Source organism: Aspergillus terreus, genomic scaffold, assembly GCF_000149615.1.
Source record: "Aspergillus terreus NIH2624 scaffold_4 genomic scaffold, whole genome shotgun sequence".
Classification (NCBI taxonomy): Eukaryota; Fungi; Ascomycota; class Eurotiomycetes; order Eurotiales; family Aspergillaceae; genus Aspergillus; species Aspergillus terreus.
This window is the reverse complement of record NT_165927.1, coordinates 1,037,171-1,055,086: the sequence shown is the minus strand read 5'-3', so window position 1 is coordinate 1,055,086 and position 17,916 is coordinate 1,037,171. Positions and strand designations below refer to the sequence as shown.

General features: G+C 55.4%; 7 protein-coding genes across 7 annotated transcripts; 3 read left to right on the top strand and 4 right to left on the bottom strand.

Annotated features, from left to right (window-relative positions):
- Nucleotides 1-560: 560 nt before the first annotated feature.
- ATEG_03167 (CoA-acylating methylmalonate-semialdehyde dehydrogenase) lies at nt 561-2,342 on the bottom strand (the record flags this gene model as incomplete). Its single annotated transcript, XM_001212345.1, has 3 exons — nt 561-977; nt 1,031-1,668; nt 1,745-2,342. 3 exons carry the CDS (start codon nt 2,340-2,342, stop codon nt 561-563), a joined length of 1,653 nt encoding a protein of 550 aa, XP_001212345.1.
- An 823-nt stretch (nt 2,343-3,165) lies between these two features.
- On the bottom strand, nt 3,166-5,042 carry clxA (calnexin; the record flags this gene model as incomplete). The annotated part of the gene is made up of 4 exons (XM_001212344.1): nt 3,166-4,317; nt 4,373-4,503; nt 4,567-4,849; nt 4,914-5,042. The coding sequence occupies 4 exons, from the start codon at nt 5,040-5,042 to the stop codon at nt 3,166-3,168; spliced, it is 1,695 nt and encodes a 564-aa protein (XP_001212344.1).
- A 739-nt stretch (nt 5,043-5,781) lies between these two features.
- Nucleotides 5,782-6,637, top strand: mde1 (methylthioribulose 1-phosphate dehydratase MDE1; the record flags this gene model as incomplete). Its single annotated transcript, XM_001212343.1, has 3 exons — nt 5,782-5,919; nt 5,994-6,469; nt 6,526-6,637. The coding sequence occupies 3 exons, from the start codon at nt 5,782-5,784 to the stop codon at nt 6,635-6,637; spliced, it is 726 nt and encodes a 241-aa protein (XP_001212343.1).
- Nucleotides 6,638-6,980: 343 nt separating this feature from the next.
- On the top strand, nt 6,981-8,859 carry ATEG_03164 (sorting nexin 1; the record flags this gene model as incomplete). The annotated part of the gene is made up of 5 exons (XM_001212342.1): nt 6,981-7,014; nt 7,087-7,146; nt 7,226-7,713; nt 7,776-8,156; nt 8,209-8,859. The coding sequence occupies 5 exons, from the start codon at nt 6,981-6,983 to the stop codon at nt 8,857-8,859; spliced, it is 1,614 nt and encodes a 537-aa protein (XP_001212342.1).
- Nucleotides 8,860-9,454: 595 nt separating this feature from the next.
- On the bottom strand, nt 9,455-9,973 carry ATEG_03163 (mitochondrial 54S ribosomal protein bL31m; the record flags this gene model as incomplete). The annotated part of the gene is made up of 1 exon (XM_001212341.1): nt 9,455-9,973. One exon carries the CDS (start codon nt 9,971-9,973, stop codon nt 9,455-9,457), a length of 519 nt encoding a protein of 172 aa, XP_001212341.1.
- Nucleotides 9,974-10,260: 287 nt separating this feature from the next.
- Nucleotides 10,261-11,436, top strand: ATEG_03162 (flavin reductase family protein; the record flags this gene model as incomplete). The annotated part of the gene is made up of 3 exons (XM_001212340.1): nt 10,261-10,325; nt 10,465-11,205; nt 11,382-11,436. 3 exons carry the CDS (start codon nt 10,261-10,263, stop codon nt 11,434-11,436), a joined length of 861 nt encoding a protein of 286 aa, XP_001212340.1.
- Nucleotides 11,437-11,717: 281 nt separating this feature from the next.
- Nucleotides 11,718-14,812, bottom strand: ATEG_03161 (putative ubiquitination network signaling protein; the record flags this gene model as incomplete). The annotated part of the gene is made up of 2 exons (XM_001212339.1): nt 11,718-13,024; nt 13,078-14,812. 2 exons carry the CDS (start codon nt 14,810-14,812, stop codon nt 11,718-11,720), a joined length of 3,042 nt encoding a protein of 1,013 aa, XP_001212339.1.
- Between the last annotated feature and the right edge of the window lie 3,104 nt (nt 14,813-17,916).

The following is a 17,916-nucleotide window of genomic DNA, read 5'->3' as shown; positions in this document are numbered from 1 at the left end:
CACTGACTTGGACAGATCTGGGGCTTTGAGATCGTTAATGGAGAACGCTACTACAGTCGTCGCATCGTCGTTGCCAACAACGGCACCTACGAGATGGCCCGCATGATCTACTCGTACATTCCCCCGCAGCCGCAGCCGGAGGAGGACGAGATTATCATGTGAGTTCAGTATGATTCACATAGCCGGCCATGCTCGCAATACGACTAGGTAGACACGTCAGGAAGGATGGCACGGGGTCTGTCGATATACCTATAGAACACTCTCGGCTCTGAAACGTTGCCAGGACAGTCATACCTTTATATATTCTTAGTCTAGTTTATCCGCTCGTTGTCAGCGTAATCCAATTGAAGGACGATATCTTTCTCCTTTTCATTCAAGTTCAGTCTTGACCTGGGACATTGCAATCTGATCCATTAACAACCTAGGATATCAACCTTATATAGCCACATACACATAATCAGCTTCAGACGAAACATCACAGAATCACTCTCGACGATACGCTAAGCAAACCAAAACACCACATGTATCTTTTTTGTTGCGTTTTATGTTAAACCTCCACCCTACGAGTGAGTAGGCATCACCACGTGAGCCTTGGTGCTAACCGCATCCTCACCGCGCCAGTGGCTGGTCACCGTCTTCTGCTGCGTGTAGAACTGCAGGCCAGGCTTTCCGTAGAAGGTGTTGGCACCACCACCAGCGATACTCTTCTTGTTACCGGTGAAGGAGAACATGGGGAGAGGGACGGGAATGGGCACGTTGATGCCGACCTGGCCGGCTTCAATGTCCTTCTGGAAGCGAGACGCGGTCGGGCCGGAACGGGTGAAGATGGCCGCACCGTTGCCGTATTCGTTCTTGTTGATCAAGTCGATGGCATCCTCCAGGGTGTCGACGCTGAGGCAGACCAGGACGGGGCCGAAGATCTCCTCCTTGTAGCACTTCATATCGGGAGTGACGTTGGTGATGATGGTGGGGCCGACCTAGAGACATTGGATTAGCAAACAGACTTGCTACGTGGAGAAGGGCCGCGTACAAAGTTGCCGTTGGGGTACTTCTCGGGCTTGTAACCCCGGCCGTCCAGAAGGATGGTGGCACCTTCCGCTTCGGCGCTGGCAATCAGGTCTTCGATCCGCTTCTTGCTCTCGGGGGAGATGACGGGGCCGAGATCGGCGCCCTCCTCGAAACCGCCGTTGACGTTCAGGGCCTTGGCGCGTTCGGCGATCTCAGGAAGCCATTCCTTTGTCTCTCCAACAGTGACCACCGTGCTCAGCGCCATGCAGCGCTGGCCCGCAGCACCGAAGGCGGCGCCGACAATGGCGTTCAGAGTGTGGTTCTTGTTGCAGTCTGGCAGCACGGCGGCGTGGTTCTTGGCACCCAGGTTGGCCTGCACACGCTTACCGTTGGCCGAGCCACGAGTGTAGATGTATTCACCCGCACGGTTGCTGCCGACGAAGCTGATGGCCTTGATGGCGGGCTCGTCCAGGATAAAGTCAACGGTCTTGGCGGAGCCATGGATGATGTTGATCACACCGGGGGGGAAGCCAGCCTCCTTGGCCAGCTCGGCCAGAATCATGGCGGCACCGGGGTCCCGCTCCGAAGGCTTCATGACAAGACAGTTACCGGTTACGGTGGCAATGGGGATGCACCACAGTGGGATCATTGCGGGGAAGTCTGGGGGTGGCGGTTAGCGTCGGAGAACTCCAGACAGTCCTCGGACCCGGGCAGACTCGGGTCAGGGGAAGCTTACTGAAGGGGCAGATCGCGGCGACAACACCGAGGGGCTCCCGGTAGCTACGGGTCTCCATATCTTTGGCGACCTCGAGAACCTCACCGGTCATCTGAGTGGTGATGCCACAGGCGGTTTCGGCAACCTGGAGGCCGCGGAGAACATCACCCTTGGCATCGGCGAAGGTCTTACCCTGCTCGAGGGTGATGGAGGCAGCCAGGCGGTCCCAGTTGGCACGGATCAGGTTGACAAACTTAAACATGATCTGCTGTCTGGCGATCACACTGGTAGCCCGCCATTCTGGGAAGGCCTTCTGGGCGGACTCGACAGCGGCACGGAGCTCCTCGTCCGTGCTCTGAGGGACGCGAGTGACGAGGTTGTTGGTGGCCGGGTCATGCAGGTCAATCCAGGTGGTCGCCTTGGAGGGAACAAATTCATTGTCGATGAAGTTAGTGGTATCGATGGGATTCGCAATGGGTTGGTGATCCGTCGGGTATTCGGTCGCGGTAGTAGCCGCGGATGTAGTTGCGGGGGCGAGCTGCTGGGCGGTGGCATGAAGACGACGGGTTGCCACCTGCGACGAGGTCGCAGAAGCTGCCAGAGCTCTGTGAGAAGCCATTACAGACCGGGAAGAAGACAAGGAGGCGGTGGTGAGAGAGCGAGAAGCGGCAGCACTGGCGGGGAGAGTGGCCACCGAAGGGGTGCGGGGAGAAGCGGCGCGGAGAGCGGGGAGAGAACGCGCCAGGGACCGACGAGCAGCGGCCATGGTGATGGGAGGGAGATGTGAAGAGAAGACAGGGAGAGTAGACCCGTAATAATTGAATGGGGAGAGAAATTGGGGGAGGAAGGGGAGAAGAGAGAAGAGTGGCGATGGGAAGCGTTATAAAGCGAGGTACCGTGAGGAGTCCATCGTTTAGGTGTTGTTCCATTATCGCTCCCTCCCCCGAACAGGCAGGTCCATCACCGAGATACGCTCGGTGCTCTGCGCCAATCGGAACGGGATTCCCCAACTACCTGCAATAACCGCGCGCAGGACCGATTGAGGTAATCGACTTCCCTTGCAGCAGGTGATTCCGATATCGCATTACTATCATCATTCTTCTTAAGTATGAGAGGCATTGTGGAAGATCGACTATGTTTATAAGACTCAGACGGATGATCCACTGCAAATTTTGGATTGCATCGCTCATACTTTACAAACTCCCTCAATCGGATATCACTTCCTTCCCAGCCCCCTTCACAGTCTTCCCCCTACAGCTCGATTACCGCAGAAACAACGAGATCCATGAGATCGCGCCAAAATAAGAGGTATGAACGGGGAATAAAAGAAATTCGGTGTTTTTGGAATTTATCCTAGGGTATTTTTTTTCTTCTTTCTTGCTGAGTGCCACTCGCGTTGTTCCCCTTCAGGAACAGTCGTTCGTGTTGTTCGTTTCTTTCATTTACTCTGCCGAGGAGCGCGTGGTCCGCTTGGTGGCACCGCCCTTACCGGTATCGGCAGAAGAGCTGGTGGCCTTCTCACTCTTCTCCTTGCCCGATCCAGCCGCTTCCTTGCCCTTCTTGGAGGCAGGAGCGGGAGCCGGGCTGCTGGCACCGATGGCTCCCACAATGATGAGAACCATAGTCAGGAGCAGAGCACCGAGAGCGCCAGCCACCTCGGGAACCTGCTTCACAGCGTTGATGGGGTCCTGCTTGGCCAGGCCGACAAAGTAGTCAACCTTCTCGCGGACGTACGTGACTGGGTCCTCCTTGAAGCTAACGCTGGGGGTGGCTCCGGTCTCCTCCTTCTTGGGCTTCAGAGCCTCCTCCTCGGCCAGCTCAACGGGGTGCTTAACATCAAAAGTCTCCTTGCGGAGCTTCTCAGCGTCCTCAACGGAGTGACCGATGTAGATGTTGTCGAAGAGGATGTCGTTCTGCATCGTCCAGATCTCGAAACCAATAGCACCCATGGGCTCAAAGTTGGCAGGAGTCTTGTCCTCGAAGTAGTTGGGGTTGGCGATCTTGCGCGGCTTCCAGGGACCCTTGTAGGCAGGGTTGTCAATGAGAGGAGCAGACCACTTGCCCTTGTAGGCGGGGTTCTTCTTCATGGGCGGGGACCAGGGGCCACATCCGGAGACGTCAGCACACTTGGGGTTGGGAACGGTGGGAGGGATCCAGTCGCCATCCTCCTCGTCATCCCAGTCCTCGGGCTTCTCGGCCTCAGGGTCGGGGATGCTGGTGGGCTCCTCCTCCAGCCAGTCCTCAGGCATAGTAGCCTCCTCGTCAACAATCTCATAGGGAGCCTCCTCATCCCAGTCCTCGGGCTTGGTGGCCTCGGGATCGGGGATCTTGGCCTCGTCAACCCAGTCGGAAGGCTTGGAGTCCTTAGGGTCATCAATCTCCTTCTCGGGGTTGACCGGGGGGTTGAAGTCCTCCAACAGAGTACCGTTCTTGACCGCCTCACCGTCGATGAGGATCTGGAACGACTGATCGGGACGGACAATCAGGGTGTACAAGGAGGTGACCTTGTTGGTACGAGCGGCAGGAGGAGCCTTGAGGTGCTTCTCCTCGTACTCGCCAGTCTTCGGGTTCTTGTGGCGGAAGATAAAGTGAACCTGATGGCTGTCAGCAAAGCTGCTGGATTATTTGCTGTTCGGCGTGGGAATGTACCTTGTTGGTGGCACCGCACTTGTCGGGACCGAACATAATGACGTAGGGGGAGGCGTTGGAGAACTCCTCGGCGTGGAGCTTCTTGTTATCCTGAAGCAGCTTCATGTAGGCACCGCCACAGACGAGAGAGTCTGTAGGAAGGACATTGTTAGGATCAATCGATCAATCGGATCATTCCTGGGGGAGTCTCTTACTCTGCGGCTTCACCTCATACTGGACAACGAGGGTCTTGCCCTTGTTGTCGATCTTCTTGGGGAATTTGGCCGAGATGGCGTGGTGGGCAGCAGGGTTCTTGACCACAAGACCCTTGTCACCTTCCATCCCCTTCAGGACGGTGGGCTCCTCCACGGCCCATTCACCGACGTAGGCCCAGTCTTCCTCAGACGTGGAATCCTCCTTCTTCGCATGAGAGGGGGTCCACCTGGTTTGCCAGTCATCGGTGAACTGTTCCAGGAAGGGCGCCTTCAGAGTGGTGGGCTGAATGGGGAATAGCGCGTCAGTTCTGGAGATGCGGAGAAGACCTATGCTGGCGGGTACATACAGTGAAAGTGGGCTTTTCCGCCAGGGAAGTAGTAGCATCGGGCTGGGTGTCGGCCTCCTCAGCATGAGCATAGCCCATGAGAGTGGCGGAGGAGACCAGCGCGGAGGTGAAGGCTGCGTTGATACGCATGATGGCGGCTGGGAGTCCTTTACAATGTAGGACAGGCGGGAATGAAAGAAAAGAAAACAAACAGACGAGAAGGGAGGAAGGAAAGCAGTCAATTGACCGTCCTTGAAGGTCGAGGAAGGGGATACGGCGAGATGACAGGCCAACCACACAGGCAGGGAGACGGAGAGGGAAGAGGAGTGGAAGGGAAGGGGTGGGAGAGACGGATGGTTTTATGCGATGCGTGAAGCTGGGAAGTTCAAGGTGGCCTCTTCTACCCGTTCGGGTTTAGTGGGCGGTTTCTCCAAGCTTCCATCGATGCCACCATACTACTACGGAATACACTACTAGTACTTAGTATGAATGTACCTCTGATGGATTATTCATTGATGTGTTATTGTAGGACAGTCATTCTCTATAAGAATTTAATATTTATTTGATTGTAACTCCATTTCCCCTGATTCTTGAATCCCATGTAGTCCTCCGCAGATGTCAATTAACCTTATCCTGGAATGTACTTCATATGTACCTGTATTCCATATCCGTGAACCTCTGCTCCACTATCAGTCGTATTATTGTTTGATTGTTGTTGATTAAATAAGAACCGTGTCGTTCTCCCGTCCCAAGCGGGTTCGACGCAATCTCCGTGACGGTTCCCCGCACGTGCATCCATCCAATTTCCGCCAGTCTTCTTTTTTCCCTCTGGAACAATTCCACCCACTCCCGCTCCCACCACAACTCACCATTCCCCCAAACCTCCATCATGTCGCAAGAGATTACGCAGAAAGACAACAATGACCATCTGGTCCAGTCTTCCGACCCGGATCACCCCGCCAACATGATCCCCGACCTGTGTCGCAAATTCTACAACTGGGGCTGGGTGACCGGAACGGGTGGAGGGGTAAGTAGAAAATGCGCCTCATTCGGTGTTCTGCCAGTCGCAACATGAACAATTCTCACCAATCCCATGGCTAGACCTCAATTCGTCGCGGCGATCACATCTTCATCGCTCCCTCGGGTGTGCAGAAGGAACTGATGCAACCGCATAACATCTTCGTCCTCGAGTTCCCCACTCCCAAGTACCCCCCGTCCGATCGCAAGTACATTCGCAAACCTCTGGATCTGAAACCCTCCGCCTGCACTCCGCTCTTTCTGGCGGCCTTCGAACGTGGCGCGGGCTGCTGTATCCACACTCATTCGCAGTGGGCTGTCCTGGTGACGCTGCTGGTTGAGCGCGAGAAGGGACCCGGCGGATACTTCGAGATTAGCAACATCGAGCAGATCAAGGGTATTCCCCGTGGCAAGGGCAAGGGGATGATGGGCTTCCACGATACTCTTCGCATCCCCATCATCGAAAACACTGCCTTTGAGGAGGATCTCACCGGTAGCTTGGAAAAGGCGATGGAGGAGAACCCGGATACTTATGCGGTGCTGGTGAAGAGACACGGAATGTAAGTTGTTGTCCTTCTGGAGATCCTTGAGAGTTGATGATCTGACTCGTGGATAGCTACGTCTGGGGCGATGATGTTGCCAAAGCCAAAACCCAGTGTGAGAGTTTGGATTATCTCTTCCAGCTGGCTGTGGAGATGCACAAGCTGGGCCTTCCGTGGGTGAAATAAGCCTTTCGCAGGATGGGGAGTCTACGGGGGATATGATGTTTGGAGATATGCGTCACGATGAACATAATACACTATAAATGATTTTAGAATGTCTATACAAACAGAAAATTGGGTATATGGATATAGTAGAATAGCTTGGCGGGGGAACCCTAATCCGGGCGCAATGGGGCGGATCATCGATCGGTCGGTCCATCCAGGCCAACTTAGTAACTTCAACTTACTCCTCATCCTCTTCCCTCTTCCTCCGCCGACCCTCCTCCTCTTCTCTTGAATTTCGCTCTGCGCACTATTCTTTCTCGTCTCTCTCATTCGCTCCCATTGTTCCATCTCATCTTCCGCTCTCATGGATTTGGACGCAGGCGACTCCCCGTGGGGCGGTAAGTAGGCAGTCATTTTGCTGCTATCGCGTCACCATCATCGTGCGATCGCTAACCCGCAATCCCCAACAGACGTACCCTCGCAATCATCCGGGAATCATAATGGCTCGGGGTCTGGAGAGCACGAGGCCGGTACGTGACAGATCTTCCCGTCCAGTCTCCCCGTCTCGTACGTTGTTTTGGTAGCTCCTAACCCGCATCGTCCGCGCAGCTCCCGAGCAAACGTCACAGCAGCCGAGCTCCAACACCGTCCGCTCTCCCGTACGACGAGGTCCCCGGGGCACCCGCAAGATCAGTGCACAAGCGACAAAACTGGAAGCCGTTGATGATACCCTCGATCCGTTGGGTCCGCTCGGCGACAAAGCTGGCGACACCAGTCCCACCACCCCCGATCAGGCTCCCACGCCACCTCAAAAGGAGGCCTTCGCCGGGCGAAATGTGCGGCCCACGTCGTCTACGTCGCAGGCTTCCAGCGCTGCTGGAATGGCCGATCCGATGAGCTTGGAGGAAGATGGTGCGGGGCTTAGGAACCCCCCGCCGGTGCAACCCCCCAGTGAGGCAGACAGTTCAAAACGACAGTCCGAGCCCAGCATCAGTGTCGAGAAGGCTGCCAATCCGACATTTGATATCACCGTCGGTGATCCACATAAGGTGGGGGATTTGACCAGCAGTCATATTGTATACCAAGTAAGGACCAAGGTAGGTTTCTCTTTTGCCGCTCCTATGTCCATGCATTCGCTCCAGTCTGACTCGCTCGACAGACCACGTCCAAGGCCTATCGGCAACCCGAATTCACGGTCAGCCGTCGGTACCGCGACTTTCTTTGGCTGTATAATTCCATGCACAACAACAACCCGGGCGTCGTCGTGCCTCCGCCTCCCGAGAAACAGGCCGTTGGTCGGTTCGATACCAACTTCGTTGAATCTAGACGAGCCGCGCTGGAACGTATGCTGAACAAAATTGCGGCGCACCCGATTCTTCAGCATGACGGGGATCTCAAGATCTTCCTCGAGAGCGAATCGTTCAACCTGGACGTCAAGAACAAGGAGAACCGCGAACCAGACCTAGGCCAAAACAAGGGAATGTTTAGCTCCTTCGGTCTTAGCGTTGGTGGAGGTGGGAAGTTTGTTGAACATGACGACGTAAGTTGACTTTTAAAGGCCTTTGGTCCTGTTACACTAACACTTCCTGCAGTGGTTCCACGAGCGGAAGATATACCTGGATGCTTTGGAGAATCAACTTAAGGCTTTGATGAAGTCTATTGACACGGTGGTTGCGCAACGAAAGGGACTTGCCGAGGCCGCTGGTGACTTCTCGACTTCGCTGCATGCGCTGGCCGCTGTCGAACTATCCCCGGCTCTCTCCACTCCGCTGGAAGGATTGTCGGACCTTCAGCTCCGAATCCGGGAGCTCTACGAACGCCAGGCGCAGCAGGACGTCTTGACGTTGGGGATCACGATTGACGAATACCTCCGTCTAATTGGAAGTGTCAAGACCGCCTTCTCCCAGCGCCAAAAGGCTTTCCATAGCTGGCATGCGGCCGAGTCGGAGATGCAGAAGCGCAAACACACGCAGGAGAAGCTCCTGCGGCAGGGCAAGACGCAACAAGACCGCCTCAACCAGGCCAATGCCGATGTGGCTGACGCCGAGAGGAAGGTCCACCAGGCCAGGCTGTTATTCGAAGATATGGGCCGACTGATGCGGAACGAGCTGCAGCGTTTCGAGAAGGAGAAGGTGGAAGATTTCAAGTCTGGTGTTGAGACATTCCTTGAGAGCGCTGTCGAGGCTCAGAAGGAGGTACGTTGTCCGATTACATTCTATTTTCACCCCATACGCACTCGGTAGACTCTTTACTAATTTGCATCCAGCTGATCGAGCTTTGGGAGACATTTCTCTTACAACTGGATGCCGGCGATGAGGGCAATCCGTTTTATGCGGCGCCAGGGGCCGCTGGAAATGCTCCCGCCGAGTCGGCACAGCCAGAACACCCCGAAACTGCACCCGTCGCGGCCGCAGAAGATGCCTAGTCTATTCCCTCGTGTGCTGAGTTTGCGGCTTTTTCTTTGCCTTGTTCTGTATAAAAGAAAGCCCAGTGCACTTGTATGTCGCCTTTCCCGTTTTCACATATTTGCTCCAGCGATTTGATCGTTCATTACTGTATGATGTGGCGCAGGAGTGCCTTCTCACGCATGATGCAATCCGAATACCAGTGTTATACTAGTATAGCCCGTAATCAAAATCCAGCGGTTCTTTCCCCTCCACATAGACCATCCATAGACTACGCACCGCCTACGCCGAAAGCTCAACATAGAACAAAGAGGTATCGAATTCCCAAGCCGAATTCCAAGTATGAATACATCATGCGTACTCCACATATTGTACATGTACAGAACAAGAAACGCAACACCCCGATTTCAAACATCACAACCCAAGCGCAGCACTAATTCTTCTTCTTCCCCGACGCACCCCCACTCTGCTCCTCCTGTCCGAACGAGCTGATCAGATCGAGCAGATTATCCTCTTCCTCCTGGGCTTCCGCGGCGGCAGCGGCAGCAGCGGCGGCATCGTCCTTGCTCTGCTTGGACTCCTGTTTCGGCGTCTTGGCGTCCGTCTCGCCCTCGACGGGCGTGTTGGCATCCCAGCTGCGACCGAACTTGGCGCGGAAGGCAGCGAGCCGGCCGGCCTCGTCCTCCTCGACGTTCATCAGCTTGCTGGACGACGGGTTCCAGAGGAGACTGTTGCGCGTGTCGCGGGTGGAGCGGTAGACGGGGGCGGGCGAGGTGGTGCGGTGCGTGAAGGCGCTGCCGTCGGACAGCGTGATGAGCTGCGTGAAGGTGTAGGGCCGCTTGGGCCGGCGCAGCAGCGTGGCGTGTCGGCATTGCGAGCAGATGAAAGTCGTCGAGGTCTGGACACGGGCGGTGGTGGCCGCCGTGCGGCGGAGGGGCGTGGCGAGAGACATGAAGCCGACAGCAGAGGGAGCTGGTCGAGACGCGGAGGATCAGGAAACGTTGGAAAGGGCAATTGCACAGAGACTGGAGAATGGATTGGTCGTATGGCAGGTGTTGGTGCTTTTTCTGCGCAGAGAGAAATTTGGCGGCTCGGAGATGCACTTAATGTAAGCGCTGCCCTGCCCGGCTTTTTATAACGTCCCCCGATCCTCCAGCGCATCATCCGCACGTCTATTACTGTCCATGTCCTCGCAGAATGCCCGCTGTAGAACTGCTGATGTGGACGGCGTCTTCGAGGATGACTGGTGGCCCGTCTTGGATGGTTTATCTCTTTACGTCTACCTCTGTCTTTTCTCCCCTTCCGTGAGTCTCTTCCACCGGCGGGATGAGGCTTCTCTGCACCCGGCCTGCGGGTGCGGCCAGTCGAGTCGCAGGTCAACTACTCGGTAAACACCCTCCAGCACTACATATCAGGCCCCTGCTAACCGTCTCCCCCAGGCAGAAACACCCGCACCATCCTCCCCACCCTGCAAAGCCTCCAATGGCCCTCCCGCAGGACCCTGACGAAAGCCGCCGGCCCCGCGCCCGCAACACCACCACCGACATCCCCAACCGACTCTCCCACGCAAACCCTCTCCGATCAAGTGCGCCTGCTGATGCGCCGCGTACCGTACCCTGTGGCCATCATCACGGCGACCGACCCGCACGACACGCAGCCGGACGACGCCCACGCCTTCCGCGGCATGACCGTCTCGTCCCTCAACACCGTCACGCTGAGCCCCGAACCCGTCGTCTCGTTCAACGTCAAGCGGCCGTCGGAGACGCTCGCCGCCCTGCAGGCCTCCGGCCGCTTCCTGGTGCATCTCCTCGCCCCGCGTCCCGCCACCGCCGCCCTGGCCCGCGACTTCGCCCGCGGAAACCATAATCTCACCATCGTCGCCGGTGGCGGGGAGTTCGAGTTCGTGCCGCATGTGCCGGCCTTAAGGTCGGGAGAAGGCCCGCTTAAACCGCGCCCTCTGCCGCTTCTTCGCCGAAGGAACATGACGGCAGAAGGGGGAAAGGCCGTGGGGGGTGAGACCCCCGAGACGGTGGATTTCCCCTTCGTGTTTGAGTGTCGTCTCCATCCCCACAGTATCAGAGTCCACGATCATACCGTTGTCGTCGGCACGGTGGTCCGCGCGCTGTCCGGCGACCATCTGCACGACTGCGATGCGACGACAGCCGCCGCTGATCTCTGTTTGACGTACGCTAATACCCGCTTCTGGGCTATGGGTCACGAAATATAGACCGTTGGGACTGGGTCTGTTTGGCTGGCATAAAATGCATCTCTGTATCATCTTACCGTTGAGCGGCGTCTGGCGGCTACTGTCACATTAGTGTACCATAAAACATAGATGACTTGTTCCTGCTTGTATATAGATACCTTACTCCAATGCACGAAACGATATACATCATTGCCGAGCAATACATCTAGATGGATCACGGCTATAGCTACGTTACTCATCTACACATCCAAAAGTATACGTCGAGTCTAGTAAACGACACAATTCTACACAAGGACACAAGATGTATTTATTGATCACAGGCGAGAGAAACCAGGATGAAGCCTCAGGACAGCTGCGAGAGACCAAGGGACCCGAGATATCCATCAGAACTTGAGCGCCAAGATGAGTTTTTTGTACCAACAGAAGCAGAAAACTGGAACAACGCATGCAATCCGCACCACACGACGAGACGTCACGATGGCGACAGCACTTAGATGCCTTTACCCGCGGCCGAGCTGGGGCTGCCACTTCCGCTACCGCTTCCACCACTCCCACTGCCGCTTGCACGACTACCTGCCCGTGGGAACGGGCTGGAGATGGGTCGCAGCCCCAAGTTGGGCCCGTTGCTTTCCGACCCGGAGCTTCTCCGCTTCTCGCTGGCCGCCTCGGAGAGATCGAACTGGAACGGGGCACGACGGCTCGAATCGATCAGATCAAAGCCATAGAGACTACTGCGGCCGGATCGGTTGGAGAAAGAACGGTCCCGATAGACGAAATCTGGGTCGAACGGCGAGCTGGCGTTGGCAAGCGGCGACGTCGGGAAGTGCTGCAGGTACGACGGGGTTTGCGTTGGACTGGCAGGGTGAGAAGAAGTAGCGCCGACAAGAGACGATGCATGCTGGAGAGGACTCGACTTCAGCGGCGGAAAGTTGAGTCCGAGAAGGGATCGACTGCTAGGAGCACTCGTCGTCAGGCCAGCGAGAGCTAAGCTTGGGGTGTCGCCAAGTGGATTCGTGCCAGGGAGGTTGCCCTCCGGAGTCAAGGGAGCAGAATCCATGAGCATCTGCTGCTGTTGCTGCTGAATGGCTTGTTCGATCGCAGCGGATTGTTGCCAGAGTTGGTTGGTGCGCAACTGATACTCCTGTATGGACTGGGTGATGCTTGCCAATTGTTCGTTGAAGTTTGCTTCCAGTTTTGCTTGATCTTGCTCGCGAGCGAACTGTTCCGCGGCCCGACGTTCCCGCTCGTTGAGACCCTGGGCGTTGGCTGAGATGATCCGTTCGTACTGTTCATTGACCCGAGTACGACGGCCCTGGAGACGTTCCCGTCTCTGGACCGTGGAGTTCAGTTCCGACTCCAACGAAGACACCTCACGCGCTACGGCAGACCGAGCAGCAATGAGTTCCTCCTTGACGGAGTTGAGCAGCTCCAACTCACGCTCGTACTTGGCTTTCTGCATGGTCCACTCTTCCAATTCCTCCTCAGGAATATTTTCCAGGTTGTCCAGCTGTTCCCCAAGAGCGGCGGTAGCCTCTTCGGTTTGCTTGATATTCCGTTCCAGTTGTAGAGAGCGCTGCTTTTGTCGGTTTTCGTCCGTTCCGCTATGGAGGCGATGATTGTAGTTTTCCAGCTCTTTGCGAATCTTAGATACCACGAGCTTGTGATCGTTCTTCGCCTTTTTCATTCGGGAGCGCTTCTCATTCAGCTTGGCTTCGGCATTGATGATGGAATTCTTCAGCGTGGTAGTGGGCGACGACGGTCGATACGTGGGTTGCGGCGGAGCGGAGATGGAGGAGACTGGGGGACATCATCAGCACTTGGGATGAAGGATGGAAACGGCAGCATCTTACCTTGCTCTGCGTCACTCGTGGCAGGTGTCTTCACACTCATGGCGCAGATCTCTTCGTCAGTATCACTCCGCATGAAGGAGCAGGTGTATGCGCAGTTCGGTGCAAGACCCGAGATCTCACCCCGCCAGTGCACTGCACTTGTGCCCTTTCGCGCGTCCGGAACCTTAGAAATTGTCGCAGTCGCCCACTGAGCACCATTCACACAGACGTAAAACGGCTCCATATCGTCACTCAAGCGGCCGGTCTCACAGACACCCGACCCGGAGGCATCGTCCGGGGACGAAAAGTCGCCGGCAGCGAATCGGATTGTCGAGCTGTCCACATCCGTAATCCAAACAAGTCCGTCATCCAGAGAAACACCCTGAAGATCATCTTCGGTCATCGTCAGACCTCGAGCAGTTTTCGACAGAGCCCTTGAATGCTCATATTCCCTCATCACCGTCACCTTCGTGCTTGCGAGTGCAGCCCAGAAGGGTTGACGACTCCGGACCTGATTAGCCTGTCGCCTGCGTTTCTTCGCCGAGATCAACCTATCTCTACCATCCTTGTGTGTTGCCGGTGTTATAAATTGGCCGTCAGGCCCGATATATGAAGACATGCTGGCCCCCGACTCAAACGCCGAGTCGAATTGCGTCTGCGAACCGGCGGATGCTTCAGTATCTATACGCTTGCCGGTCCGCGGCGGAGCGGGGGCCCGGTTTTTGGCCATTGACCGTCTTGCCATCGCGGTACCTGCCTGGGCCAGAATGTGAACCGCAAGCAAACTCCGGATCCAGCTCGGAGAGGATTGGGGTTCGGTTCGTCGGAACTCGGCGGGTATGAGGTGAGAATATTGGGACAGCAGGTCGGGGCTGATGATTTTGGCGGAAAGAAGGTGGCCCATCACAAAATCCTGTATCCCTTTACTTCGAATCAGATGCAAAACCAGGACAATCCCAACACAAAGAGCATTGACGCCTCCATTCTTGCCCGAACCTCCTCCACCGAGCGTGATGGCGACCTGGACATGGGCGAGATCCAGAGCGAAATTTTGAGCCCAGGTCCACATGAACAGACCCCAAAATAGCAGACAGAATCCATCCATGGCAATCATGGTCCCGAGCGATGGGGTTCCGGCAGGACCCTGGAAGATATCGAAGTTGGAAGTCAAGGAGCCGGCGGAGGCGCCACTGGGGGGCATGAACGTCAAGGAGGCGAACAAGAACTGGACCAAGGTAAGGACCATCGGCGGGAGCTGCAAGAGAAAGATCAGGATGGCGATCGTGTCGTACATGGGACAAGACTTGAGGATGGTCGAGGCGAGATGGAGCGGGTTGACGGAGGCACTGGAGCCGGACCTCTTGGAAGCGGTCGCGGGTTTCTCGGTGCGGCGCGCGGCGTCGCCGGGCAGACACCCATTCTGCGGGACGGCGCCGTTGGCCTGACCATATGACATGTCCGATGTACCCTTGGCGTATCCATTCAGATGGCCCCGTATGTCCTTGGAATTCTCCGTCGCGCCGTTCAGCCTCGCAGCGGCGGCGGCAGTGGTGGGGATGGCGGTGTCACTGTTGGAACGCGAGGAGGGCCAGTCGACTTGCGAGGAGGGGCCAGAAGTCGGAGTCGACGAGTTGGCGTGATTCCCATTCAGATGTCCATTGGATTTTTGCTTGCTCACTTTCTTTCCGGAACCGACAACACCATTGTCATGCCGATTGCTGTGACTCTTCCTAGCCGTAGCCGATGAACGTGGCATGGACGAGGGAGCCTAACACCCAGGTCCGAGTCAGCTTGGCGGACGATAGCCAAGGACTTGGACCAGGCGAAGAGATAGAGACGGAGACAGTGTAGAGAAGGTGGAGAGGGGAGAGAGGGGAGGGGAGAGAGATGGAGAGAGGGGAGATGTAACACAGGGTAATTTACGGGGGGTGGGAGTGGGAGGGAGGGAATGAAAGGAGTGACGAAGAGAAGTCGAGGAAGGGAGAGTCTGGATGGAGGAGAAGGAGAGAAAGGGAGGATGGACTCAAAGGGAGGAGGAAGAGGGTGGCGGGGAGGAGAGAGAGAGAGAGGGAGTTGATCAGGCAGTAGTCAGAGAGAAGAAGGGAAAAAGGTGAGGTAGACTTTTGGATAGACGAAAAAGACAGAGAGGATGCTGCCTGAGGCAGGCAATAGTACGATACTGGTACTCTGTGGTACGCCCGGCGGTAATGAATCTGCGGTAAAGTATCGTCAGATTCCCTTCATACGTGACCGACCCAGTGGACGCGGTCTTCCGGTTGGCTCTGGGGGATTATTTTTGGATGTTCTCAGATTCCAAGGTTGGATCTTAAATTGGGTCTGTTAGGTAGGTAAGGTAGTTATACCTAGGTAGCAGTTTATGGTTGGTATGGTAATTTCTTCTAAAGGCTCGTCGCTATCCGGGGCTCCATATCTTCAGCCCAATGGCGTGTAGATGCAAGTATGCACTTTCAGATAGGTATGAGAGCCTGTGTAAGTAAGCTTCGTCAGCTTAGAATCCTTTAATTCCTCCAATCACTTCCAGACTATACGGAGTAGTCGACATTATTCAATTGGAAATGCGAAGTACGCCCGCCAATGCATCGATTGCATTGACATCCATACACATACAAGTACCCCTCCATCTCACCGACTTCATTTCACACTGAAGATATCCTCCGAGACGATGATGCTGACGCATAATGTCTTCCTTCTCAATTCAGATCTCAAATCAAACTCTCGTTCAAAAGGCGGCCATCCAACACCCACTCGTCAGCAGTATGCTACGTGTCCCCGTCCAACTACCATCAAGTCGGTTCATGATAGGCCCGTCGAACAAAGAACCTTCTGATCATCTTCATCTCTACCCCTCCTTTCGTCCACGTTCACCCGCTAGATACCCGGAGGGGGGGAAGTGCTCTATCTGGGATCTAAGCTGGGCAAGAACCCGGACTAGGCTGACGATCCGACGATCGCCTCCTTGGTCGGCCGTCGTTGCGGGGTTTTCTGACCGTTAGGGCGGATGAACAGAGGGCGAGTGGAAAGATGGGGTGAGTCGCACGACCGGGAGATACTCACGGCTGCACGGAGTAATCTGGCGACGACCAGTGAGCGTGGGAGATGCCAGCAATCACGATCTCCCTATGCACATTCATCACCTGGAGGCCGTTTGTGACGCGAGACTCGAGATATAGAACACGCTCCGTCCATTCAACTTGCACCGTTCTATCAGTCCATCAGATAGCTACTGTATCTATCTTATGATCTGAGCTTCACATGCTCGGCTAAGTTGCGGTCTCGGCAGGACCCCAGAGGCTGAATAATGGTTCCTTTCCTGCGGTCCTCGGTGGTGGTCTCCCGTCAAGGTTTGAACCCCCGATATTGTCACGGAGCTAATCCTTTTGGAGATGTTGGTTAGGGTACGCCTGAAGGATCTCCCGGACCGGGTGTCACTGCCTTGTGGTGAGCAGAGGTGTAATCAATCGCTGGTCCAAGCCACACGAGCCAGGCAACCCAGACAATCAAGTTCCGCCGCAGCCACCTAATTTAGATGGAACGGTCCATGGTGCGGAAGATAAGCCGAAACATGTAAAACTTAGGTATACGGAGTGAAGATTATTCAATTATGTGTAGAGTACTTAGTACCTACCTAAGGTACCTAGGTAGGTAGTATCTAATATTGTATGGAAGTTTAGTACAAAAGAGGCGATAGTCCTGTACAGGTTGTAAGTTTTGTATGATACCTGACAATACGATACGATCGGATGGGTGGATGGCAACTCCACCATCACATCATCGCTGACCTTGCCTTCCGAGACGGCCGTTGAGATGCTCGCCGTCTAAGAAGAATGGCCATTGTTCGGGTTCTTGATTCTGTCATCGTACGGAGGATGGAGTAATAGGCACAGAAGGCCAGCGTCATGATTTACTCGGTACTATATGCATGCAGACTGTCAGGTGAAAGGGCAAACGACCACCTAACTGCTTTTTAGTGCAGTCGGAATGGGACGAGGGATCCATCTTAGTTGGTTTTAGTCCGGACGATCAACCCTGGATGCCCTAAAAAGGATACTCGTGTTCACGGTTCAACCAGGACGGATTGCCCATTGTGCCCCGCAATCCTTGTCAGATGATGGAGCTCTCTCGCACCATCGTCGCCCTAATCTGCACAATTCTTTCCTCTTGGACCCTGGCACCTGCGTCTCCAGCGGACACCCATGCGGTGACGAGCATCCACCATACCTGAGGAGACCAGCCGGTCGGATGCAGGAGCCGTTTGGCAACCCTTCTTCTTGGCAGAGGGTCGGTCGGTTTGACTTTCGGGAGTCGATGTAAACGGTCGATCATTGTTGTGTATTCCCTCTATATTAAAATACCACTTGTTGTCTCCAACTTGCTCAGCCCAACGGTGGTTGGACACCGGCAGGGCGATCGTCGCCAATCCGGGCGACTCCAACTCGGCTTGAGCCCGAGCCAAGCCCAGAAAGGGCGCCGAGCCGACCTGGCCTTACCTAAGTACTACCTAAGGAAAACTACCTGGGTAACCCGGTAAGATCCTGCAGAACAGACAGTTTGGAATTTCTTGCGTACTCCCTAGTACGTAAAAGGATCAAATAACCACGATCTAGACCTTTTTCCTGCTTTTCTCTTTTAACGCCTCTCTTTTCCTCACGGTAAGGCCCTCTTCCATCCGTGGTTGACGGTCGGGTAACTCCTCCAGGCACATACTTGACAAGCCCAAGAATTTGCTAGTCCACATGGCATGGATAGTCTCCCAGTCTCCCTACCTTGCCTCCTCTGAGGTAGTCTGCCGATCTGCGGAACATTCCCTTTGGATCAGGTTTGCGCATGCTATCACCATTG